Source organism: Elephas maximus, chromosome 12, assembly GCF_024166365.1.
Source record: "Elephas maximus indicus isolate mEleMax1 chromosome 12, mEleMax1 primary haplotype, whole genome shotgun sequence".
NCBI lineage: Eukaryota > Metazoa > Chordata > Mammalia > Proboscidea > Elephantidae > Elephas > Elephas maximus.
The window spans coordinates 89808617-89819947 of record NC_064830.1 but is presented as its reverse complement, the minus strand read 5'-3'; the positions used below and the strand labels follow the sequence as shown (position 1 = coordinate 89819947).

Sequence of the window (11331 nt, the reverse complement as noted above, 5' to 3'; positions counted from 1 at the left end):
GTGAATTACTTAATATGGCTCTTCTAGCCATAGTCTTTCTAACTCCCACCAAATAACTAGGTGGGATTATGCAAATGAGGTGCATACGGCCCACCAAGGGGATTGGCTAGCTTGCTAGCAATGCAATAAGGTGCATGGCACCCTTGTGGGGGTGGGACCAATGCAAATAAGGTATATGGAACCCTAACGAGGGGGTTGGTCAGTTTTGCCATTGCACCAGGCTGAGAGAGAGAGAGAGAGGAGCTACTACACGGAAGACAGTGAGAGATGGCGGCACAAGATGGCAGGAACCAGGAGACTAGTGCAAGATGGTGGCAGTGGGGGTTGCTGACCCACAGAGCTAAGAGTTGTAACACTTACCCAAGAAGGCCCCCAGCAGGGCCTGGTAGCAGAAAACCACCAGCAGGGCCCCGTGGCAAAGGGCAAGAAGAAGCTGTTTTGATTGAGAAACTGCATCCTGTGTTGTTCCCATTACCTCCAAGTTGATCCCGATCCTGAGTTGTACCCTGTTACTTCCCTGATAAACCACTTAACTGTAAGTACAGTTCATGACTTCTGTGTGGCCATTGCAATGAACTGTCAAACCCAGCAGAGGAGTAGAGAGTGCTGTGGAAGGGATTCTGGTGTCAGGACTGGTAAAATGGTTGGAAGGTGGAGGCATGTCCGACCCCTGCTTCACAGGAGTCAGCCTTGGGCTGTTGATGCTGATAATGGTTCTCTCTCCTTCCCCTTGTTAAGTTAGATGAGGAGGTCAGACACTGCCCTCACGCCATTTTTACAGTTGACATCAGCCATGGGATTCATTACAATGGCTCCAGACTCACAGAACCATGGGACTTTCTAAGAGAAAGAATGAAGGAGTGTGGGAAGTAAAACTTTTGAATTCTTAGATGGTTTCTTCGGCTGTTTTTATCTTTAATTACTGAAAGGAAATTAAGAGTGTTATGTTGCAGCTGAGGGGAGAAAAGCTGCATCTGGAGTGGCTTGGGGCAAAATCCAGGCCAGATAAGTATGATGATTGATAGGGGGCAGGTGTCTTCTGGTTCCACTCAGTCAGAGGCCCAAGGCCATATGCATATGAATGGGAAGATAGTTACGGTGTGGAGAAGAAGAAACTGGAATGTTTAAAACGAGTTTATGTGTTTATATGAATATACTACAGATACTGAATGTTTCTCTTATCTACTTTTGTAAAACAGACCAAAATGTATGATGGAAATGAATATTGGGCATTATAGATGACACAGAACATGTAACTCCGCCTTCAGCCATAAAAATGATTGGATATGTTAAATGGGAACCAGTAGAGTTGCCTGAACCCACTCAAGTAGTTCATTTGAAACAGTATAGGATACCTGGTGGACAAAAGAGGTTACTGCTTTGATTAAAGCATGATAGAGGCTGGAATGTTGGTACCAACAAACTCTCTGTATAACAGCCCTGTATGGCCCATAAAAAAGGCAGATGGCTCATGGAGACTGACAGTAGACTATCAAGGCCTAAATAAAGTAGTGCCACCTGTGGCTTCAGCTGTTCCAGACATGTTATCAATGGTGCATAAAATACTGATCATGCAAATGTCTTTTTCTAGATCCCAGTCTTGGAAAAGAGCTAGCCACAGTTTGCTTTCAGATGGGAAGGATCCCAATTTACTTTCACTGTATTGCCACAAGGTTACTTGAATTCACTGGCTTATTGTCATAGTTTGGTTAGAATAGACTTGGACTTGGTGCAGATCTCAAGTGTAATGATACATTACATTGATGATATTATGTTAATATCAAACCCTGAAGAACAGTCTATGACTGATCTGAATACAGTGGTGGCCCACATGACCAACAGAGGCTGGTTATTAAATCCAGCAAAAATCCAGGGCACTGCCCAAATAGTGAAATTCTTGAGAATAACTTGGGCAGGAACCATCTGTGACATTCCACAGGCAACCAAGAATAAGTTGCTGTTGCTATCTACCCTCAAGACTAAGCAGGGGACCCAACATCTGGTTGTTCTATTTGCGTTCAAATGGGGGATAGAGCAAGAGTAGGCTATGTCTAAATTACATAAAGTCGTCTCATTCTCCCTGCCTTTGGGTCCTTATGATCTACATTCAGACATGATTTTGGAGGTGTCTGCCACATGTGCTTGTGCAGACTGGAGCTTATCGCAAAAACCTGAGAACACTGTTCTACTGCAACCATTGGGATTCTGTACTAGAAAGTTTCCAGATGCTGCAGCATGATACACACCATTTGAAAGGCAATTGCTCACCTGCAGTTGGGAGCTGATTGAGGTTGCCTTAATGACAGAAGGACATAAAATCACCTGGAGACCTGAATTACCCATAACGTTTTGGGTGATGTCAGAGAAACACTCTAATAAGGGAGGCAGTGCCCAAAATAGTTTTATAATAAAATGGAAATGGTTCATACAAGAACAAACTACTGGGGGAATGCAGGGAGGCACCCACTGTATCCACAAGCAGGTAGCCTCTTTTCCCCATAGGTCCTATCCTGGAACCACGTGATAAGCTGCCAGAGCCCATTTGTACATGGAGAGTGCCGTATGAACAACTTTCTGCTGACCAGCAGCAGGCTGCTTGGTTCACGGATGGCAGTTTCAGGGTACACAGACAACATGTGATGTGGAAACCTGCTGCATGAAGACCAGCAGAGGGGAAGACCCTGATTGAAGAAGGTAAGAATAGGTCAGCTGTGATGGAAGAACTGGGCAATACCGAGAGCCCATATGTTTGGATTTTTACTGACTCATGGGCAGTGCCCAATGGCCTGGCTATATGGTCAGGCAAATGGGCGATGGAAATTTGGACTATTAAGGAGATACCCATGTGGGGCATGGACCTATGGATGGCACTCTGGGAATCTGGAGAGCTTATTAGAGTTTTTAGCAGGACATACTGATGCCCATCAGAAGACCTCCCTTTCCTGGATTGGGAGGTGATTGGAATTAGCAAGTAGACTTGTGGTACACGCACTTGAGGTGGCCAAGTGGGTCCATAAAATGAGTGGACATGGGGGTGCTGCAGCAATGCAGAGATGGGCTGAATCTAGATACTTCCCTCTTTTATGCTTTGAGGCACAAAATGCCAGTAAGGACTGCTCTGTCTGCCCGAAAGAAAGACAGAGATTGCAATGGGCAAAGGAAATGAACAGATACTTCAAAGAAGATATTTAAGCGGCTAACAGACACATGAGGAACTAGCCATTAGAGAAATGCAAATCAAAACCACAATGAGATATCATTTCACCCCGGCATTACCGGCACAAATCAAAAAAGCAGAAAACAACAAATTTTGGAGAGGCTGTGCAGAGATTGGAAGTCTTATGCACTGCTGGTGGGAATGAAAAATGGTACAACCATTTTGGAAAACAACAAAGTGCTTCCTTAGGAAGCTAGAAATAGAAATACCATATGATTCACCAATCCCACTCCTAGGAATATATTCTAGAGAAATAAGAGCCATCACATGAATAGACATATGCATAGCCATGTTCATTGCAGCATTGTTCACAATAGTAAAAAGATGGAAACAACCTAGATGCCGATCAACAGATGAATGGATAAACAAACAATGGTACATACACACAATGGAGTACTATGCAAAGATAAAGAACAATGATGAATCTGCGAAGCCTCTCACGGTATGGACGAATCTGGAGGGCATCATGCTGAGTGAAGTAAGTTAATCACAAAAGGACAAATATTGTATGAGACCACTACTATAAAAATTCATGAAAAGGTTTACACACACACAAAAAAACAATCTTTGATGGTTATGAGGGCAGGGAGGGGTGGGGATGGAAAAACACTAAATAGATAATAGGTGAGTGCTAACTCTGGTGAAGAGTGGGACAGTGCACAAAGCTGGGGAAGCCAGCACAACTTGACGAAGGCAAAGTCATGGAAGCTCCATGGATACATCCAAACTCCTTGAGGGACCAAATTGCTGGGCTGAGGGCTGTGGGGACCATGGTCTCAGGGAACACCTAGCTCAACTGGCAAAACATAATTTATAAAGAAACTGTTCTACAACCTACTTTGGTGAGTAGTGTCTGGGGTCTTAAAAGCTTGTGAGCAGCCATCTAAGATACTCCACTGGTGTCACCCCCTCTGGAGCAAGAAAGAATGAAGAAAACCAAGGACACGAGGGCAAGATTGGTCCATACCACAGCCTTCACCAGGCTGAGTCCAGCACAGCTGGATGGTGCTCGGCTGCCACCACCAACTGCTCTGACAGGGATCATGGTGGAGGGTCCTGGACAGAGCTGGGGAAAAATGTAGAACAAAATTCTAAATAAAAAAAAAAAAAAAAAAAGACCAGACTTACTGGTCTGACAGAAACTGCAGAAAGCCTGAGAGTATGGCCCCTGGACACCCTTTTAACTCACTAATGAAGTCACTTCTGAGGTTCACACTTCAGGCAAAGATTAGACAGGCCCATAAAACAAAACGAGACTGTAGGGGCACACCAGCCAAGGGGCAAGAACTAGAAGGTAGGAGAGACAGGAAAGCTGGTAATAGGGAACCCAAGGTCAAGAAGGAAGAATGTTGACATGTCACATGGTTGGAAACCAATGTCACAAAACAATGTGTACTAATTGTTTAATGAGAAGCTAGTTCGTCCTGCAAACCTAAAGTACAATAAAACAAATGTAGAAAAAAAAAAAAAAAGACAGAGGTTGCAGATGGCTATGGGGCAGATTCCTCAGGGGGAAGGCCCTGCACATAACTGGCAAATTGATTATATTGGATCAACGATGCTGGTGGCACCAGGTGGCTACAAATGGGTCCTCACAGGAATAGATAGTTTGGACTGGACTTTATATGTCCCATGACAGATGCAAATGCCAAAAACACCAATAAGGGATTGGAACAAAAGATACTGTACCAATCTGGGCCACTGTGTTATATTTCATCAGACCAAGGTATATACACTTTACAGCCCACAAGGTGCAGCAATGGGCCAAGAAACATCATATTGAAAGGACATACCATGTTACATACCATCCTCAGGGTAATGGTTTGACAGAGAATTGGAATGGGCAACTGAAACATTTGTTATCTAAAATGAGGAGATAAAGGCATAAAGAGCTGGCTTACACGCCTTCATGAATATGTGCTCACAGTCAACACAAGGGGGGCAAAGGGGGGATCACCATTGGACAGATTCCTATGCTTCTTTGGGGGATCTGGGGAAGAGGGGATCCACAAGGATGCTGGTGCCACTGTACAGTTCTTCCCCACATCTCCTAAAATTCCATTTTTCCTGCCGGATGCTGCAATCCCAGGGCCAGGGATGCAGCTGCGGGTGCTAGAAGCAGGAGTGATCCTAAGCAAGAGACTGTAACTATAACCCTGAACCTGTACCCAAGAATTCTCAAGGGCCTGATGGGATAGACTGTAGCTTTCCCCCATCTGGCCAAATTGGGGTTGACAGTGAATACTGCCATATTGCCTAGTGGTAGAGATAGCCCACTAGTGTTGTACCTATGTAACACTACCCAACATGAATGGGGGTGGACTGAGGGGGAAGCACTTGCTAGTCTCATCTTGCTACCAGCAATCTGGAATGGCACAGCAACTGAGCCTTGTGGAAAAGTTTGGAAGGAAGGAGAAATAATAGCGGAAGGAGAAATAATAGCTGAAGGTAAAAGAATGAATACATGGGTTATGCAGCAGGGGAAATCTAACATTATGCTAACACCTTGAGAGAGACTCAGAGCAAGGGAATAATCTCAGTTAATTTTTATCAAAGGCCAGAGAGGGTGAAGCCGAGACAACTTATAGAGAAACTACCAGATCAGATGGACACCTGCAGCAGACCTGTGGTGTGATGGAGCACTTTCGTGTGGCCTTTCTAGCCATGGACTTGTAACTCCCACCCAAGTGATTGGACTGGACTGTGTGATAGGGTAATTGTGGCCCACCAAAGGGATTGGTTAGTTTTGCCATTCCACTAGGCTTGAAATGAGCCGCCCCACAGGTGGGAGACAGAGGATCCCACCACCACCAATGAAGAACAGCTAGGAGCCAGCCTGTTCTTTGGACCCAGGATCCCTGCACTGAGAAGCTCCTGAAACCAGGAGACAGAGAAAGAGAGAACTGTAACACTGAAGGCAGCAAGAAGTGTCAGCAGAGACCTGGCAGCAGAAGACGGCGTAGTAGGCTTCCTGGACCATGGCGAAAGAACGCTGAGTGCCTTTGGGCAGAGGCTCACAGGGCCAGATAGAGGCGTGCCTGCAAGCACGGCTGGGAAGAGGCTGTCCTGATGGAAGAACTGTATCCTGGGTGTTCCGGAGCCTGAATTATACCCTGTTACTTCCCTAATAAACCCCATAACTGTCAGTATTGTCTGTGAGTTCTGTATGGCCATTGCAATGAATTATCAAACCCAGCAGAGCAGAGAAGTAGAGCGCAGTGAAAGGGATGGGTGGTGTCAGAATTGGTAAAGATGGAGGAGAAGAGGCACGTCTGACCTCTGCCTCATAGGAATCAGCCCTGGGCTGTTGATCTTCATTCTCCTTCCCACTGTGAAGTTAGAGGAGATCAGACACCACCCCCATGCCATTTTTACAAACCTGAATCCTGAGCACCTCCTTTGGACCTGGGATCCCTGTGCTGAGACCCTCCTAAGCCCAGGAGGCAGAGAGAAAGAGCTGTAACACCAAAGATGGCAAGAAGCAGTGGCAAAGAAATGGTGGCAGCGGAGGTAGCTGAACCAGGAGTTTGGCAGGAGACGGCTTCCCGGCCCATGGAGCAAGAAAGATGAGTGTATTCAGGCTGAGGCTTACTGGTGGAGTGGGGTGCCTCCAGTCACTTATTGGCAGAGCTAAAAGAGCTTTGTAACACTTGCCAGTACAGGGCAGAGATGAAGGGGCCAGGGAGAGGCGTACCTCCAGGTACTGCCAAAAAAAGGCTGTCCTGATGGAAGAACTGTATCCTGAGCATTCCTGAACCTGAATTATAACCTGTTACTTCCCTAATAAACCCCATAATCATGAGTATTTTCTGTAAGTTTTGTGTGGCCACTGCAACAAATTATCAAACCCAGAAGAAAAGTAGAAAAATAGAGTACCGTGGGAGGGATGGTTGGTGTCAGGATCGGTAAAAAGGCTGCAGGTTGGAGGCATGTCTGACCTCTGCCTCATAGGAATCAGCCTTGGGCTGTTGATCTTGATCCTCCTTCCTTCCACCTTGTGAAGTTAGAGGCGGTCAGATGCCGCAGCCACACCATTTTTACCCTATAAGTACCACACACACACACAAAAAGTCCTGTATATTGTTTGGGTTATGGTTACACGGTTGTGTGCTTTTTCAAAACTCAATGCATTTCACATTGAAGATTTGTGTATTTTACTGTCAGTAAAATATAACTCAGTAAAAGTAGCTGCCCTCTAGGGAATAAAGGGTACATGGGGCTGCCTTTTCCTTATAAACCTTAAGTATTTTTTAAAACCACATACGTTAATTTGGCAAAAATCTAAATGCAATTTAAAATAGTCTCTTTCCAATTCCAAATTCGCCATTCCTTCGCCTGCATCTCTGGTCCAGACCCAGCGAGCGGAGCCATTTATGCAAGGATTCCTGTCGGCTCTGCAGCTGTCGTTGACTGTAAACACGTACCTGGTTTCTACCTCGGCTGTACCCAGCGTTTGGCCAGGGCGTGTGCGTCTTCCAGTAGGGGCTAGGGACCAGATTCCAGATCCCGCCATAGTGAAACGTATCGGGGACACAATCCGAAATACCCTAAGAGTCCGAAACCCTGGTTCCGATACCGAGTTGGTCAGAGGAGACTTCAGGGCGGCGGGTCCTTTCAAATGCCGCAACTAATCACGACGCAGCTTCTTCCTGTCCTTGCGGCCAATCATCGGCTGCTGTCTACTACAGTCGAAGGGAGGTACCTGAAGCCGCGGGCCTGTCACTTGTCTCTTGAAGAGGGCTCTCCCTCCCCTCCCAGCCCCTGCCCTCCCAGCCCCTGCCGCTCCAAGTGAACCCTAAAGCGGCCATTGTATTTAAGGGCAAGTGCGAAATGAGGCCAGGGAAACCAGAAGGGCGCCATATTTGATGTGGTCAAAGAATGGCGTCACAGGCCAGCTAGTGACAATTGAAGCCAGGATGTCGCCATATTTTCTGAAGGCACCTTCCGGATCTCTTAACCCGTGTCCCTGTGTCCAGGCGGCCATGAAGTGAAAAAACACCAAGCGGTTTTACTTGTCTCCCATCAGAATACCCGAATTCCTAGCAACCAGTCCCTGGTACTTCGAGGTTTCCCCAGCAGGTTCGGAGGCCAAGCCTGGGCGGAGCCCTGACCTAGGCAGCCTTTCCTGTGGACCACGAAGGCTGAGGCCAGGTTCGGGGAGGCGGTGGCCCGGCGACCGGGCGGTCGCTGCTCGGGGCGGGGAGCCCCATGGCGCCGCCTCCGGCCCCGCTCCTGGCGCAGAGACCGGGGGAGATCGGGCCTGGTTGCAAGAAGCCAGGGGTCGTGCGGTTCGTGGACGTGGCCGTGTACTTCTCCCCCGAGGAGTGGGCGTGTCTGCGGCCCGCGCAGAGGGCCCTGTACCGGGACGTGATGCGGGAGACCTACGGCCACCTGGGCGCTCTTGGTGAGGCCGCGGATCAGAGCCCCCCTTCTCCTTCACCGGGATTCACAGGGGAGACGATATAGAAGGATGGAGAGGATTGTGAGCCCTAACCCCTCTCTAGTCCACCAGCAGCATCAGCCACTTCCCATTTCCAGGGCTTCAGGTACCCCTTTGGGAGTCTTCATCCCGCAGCCACTTGCCTCAGGCAAGAGCATTGCAGGCCCTGTTTGGGTTGCCTATTAGTTCTGAGGAGATGCCCTCACCCTGGCAGGGGGACGCCATCTCCCAGGACAGCATCTCAGGCCAGCGCTGTGATCCCTGTTCTCTCCCAGGATTCCCGGGCCCCAAACCAGCCCTCATCTCTTGGATGGAACAGGAGAATGAGGCTTGGAGTCCCGCCGCCCAGGATCCTGAGGAGAGGGAGAACCTGGGAGGAGTTCCAAGAGGTGAGGGATTGTCCCAAGTCTCCCCTACCTGGCTCTATAGAGCTTCCTGTCTAGCAAAGTTTTCTTTGAGATCTCCACTTCCAGCATCCCTAAAGAAGTTAAAGACCCAACCTATGCTGCATACTAAAAAAGGAAAGAAGGCAGACCTAGCTCAAAACTTCCAGAACTTGGGACTGCAGTTACGTTGAGACCAGTTTGAGCTAGGAGAATCCAGAGCCCAGCTCCAAGACAACGGGGTTTCCAAGTACCTTCCCTAGGAAACCCCACTCATTCTCCTTTAAGAACAACTAAAAGCCCCTATGAATGGAAGTGGCTGCTGGTCTGCCTTTCATATTCCTTGAGCAAACCAAAGTGATAAAGAGGAAACGCCCAGTAACTGACAACCTGGTTCTTCTTTCCTCACAACCCACCGTCTCCACTTCCAGCCCCCCTCACTCTCCCTCCAAGCTGAGAGATCTTGAGCAAATATATTTCCTCATCTTTAACCCCCCCCCCAAAAAAAAAAACTTTAACCAAACTGGTTACCTTCAAATCAATTCCCTATAAGAAATCAAGAAACCACAATAATGATAGCTACTGCTTACTGAGCATTTACTAAATGTCTAACATGCCTCTACTCATTTAATCTTCTCAACAAACCTGTGAAGTAAAGAAACTATTATTATTCCCATTTGACATATAAGTGTCTCTTAAGAGATTGAACCTGATTTGCCTTCTTCCAAGGCCTGTGTGGTAATCATTGGGCAGTACTTTCCTGGCAGTACTGTACATAAAAGCACCTTATGACCTGAGGTGGTCTATGCAAATATGTTTTTAAATGTAACTTAATTCCTGTTTCTCAGATGCCCCAAACAAGAAGAAGGAAGGGTCAGGAGCTGCGGGGTTCAGAGAAATTCCTGGGAACCAGTTACCTGAAGGACTAGTTACACACAACTCTGACTCAGCTACCAACACAGCCTTGGTGAGAGCACAGCCACCGCTGAAAGCTGCGTGGGATCAGACCACCGGTTCACAGACTTCGGCCCCAGTGCCCAGCATGGACGCTCAGGCCAGCCAGCGGCGCCATGTGTGTGCGGACTGCGGCCGCCGCTTCACCTACCCATCGCTGCTGGTCAGCCACCGGCGCATGCACTCGGGCGAGCGGCCCTTCCCCTGCCCCGAGTGCGGCATGCGCTTCAAGAGGAAGTTTGCTGTGGAAGCCCACCAGTGGATCCACCGCTCCTGCTCCGGGGGTCGGCGGGGCAGGAGGCCTGGAATTCGGGCTGTGCCTCGGGCCCCAGTCCGAGGTGACCGGGACCCGCCTGTGCTGTTCCGGCACTATCCAGACATCTTTGAGGAGTGCGGGTGAGCGGTGAGCTGCTCCCGTAGGCTGGAGTTAAACCTGAGGAGTGACCTTGGCGCTAAGGACTGAGGGAGCCCTGAGTTAGGCTCCTGGGTCAGGAACTTGCAGAACAAAATTCACCCCTAGGGCTTCCCTCAAGGATCTCTCAAGTTTTCAAACTTGTAAAAGAAAAAGTGCCTGTAAAGATTCAAATAGATTAAACTTGCCACCCCCTCCCCAATCTTCCATAAAAAGAATGAAGAGGGTGAGATGCTTGACTTTTCCAAGCTTATCTCAGTAGCAGGTGCAACTGAGATCTTTCCATTTTCTCAGGAAACATCCACTGCCCCTTATCTACATCACAGGCAAATGCTGAGGAGGGAGAAGGCCTGGCTGGGGGACCCAGATGGAGGGCATGGTCAAGCCCAGGCTCATTGTTGCCAGCAGGGAGCCTAGAAAGTGGAATAGGTGGAAAGAGTGCAGATGCACCTGGTACAAATCTAGTCTCTCCAACTTGTCCCACGTGACATCCCTTCCTGAGCCTCAGTTTCCTCATCTAGGAAGATTAATAACATCTACCTCAAAGGGTTACCGTGAAGACTGAAACTTTAATAAGGTGTGTGTGACACAATAAATGTGCAATAAATATTCGTTGAAGGAGTGAATTATTGTCAACGTCTTACACTTCAGAAAGTGCAAAGAAGCCTGCTAAGGAGGCAGGGCCTGGATATCAATAGCTATGTTTTGCAGATGAGTAAACTGAGGCTCAGAGAAATGAAGATTCAAAGTTTCATTGCTGTAAGGCAGTAAGGCCGGAAATGGACATAGAGTCCAGATTTTTCTACCACGTTGAGACTGCCTCTGAGAAGTTAGATCTGAGCAGAGAACAGGGATTGGGAGCTCAGGTAAAGGGAGAGGTGAGAATTGATGTCTGGGTGAAGGAGGCAGCCAGCCAGCAAACAAG

The 11331-nt window shown here is 48.0% G+C and overlaps 1 protein-coding gene across 2 annotated transcripts; it reads left to right on the top strand.

The window, feature by feature from the left end:
- The first annotated feature begins 8174 nt into the window (after positions 1-8174).
- ZNF688 (zinc finger protein 688) lies at positions 8175-11330 on the top strand. Of its 2 annotated transcripts, XM_049902933.1 has the most exons (3): positions 8175-8621; positions 8933-9046; positions 9889-11330. In XM_049902933.1, the coding sequence occupies exons 1-3, from the start codon at positions 8426-8428 to the stop codon at positions 10392-10394; spliced, it is 816 nt and encodes a 271-aa protein (XP_049758890.1). In that variant the 5' UTR covers positions 8175-8425; the 3' UTR covers positions 10395-11330. The 2 variants fall into 2 exon arrangements, with proteins under 2 accessions (XP_049758890.1, XP_049758891.1); XM_049902934.1 differs by lacking the exon at positions 8933-9046.
- The last annotated feature ends 1 nt before the right edge of the window (position 11331 follows it).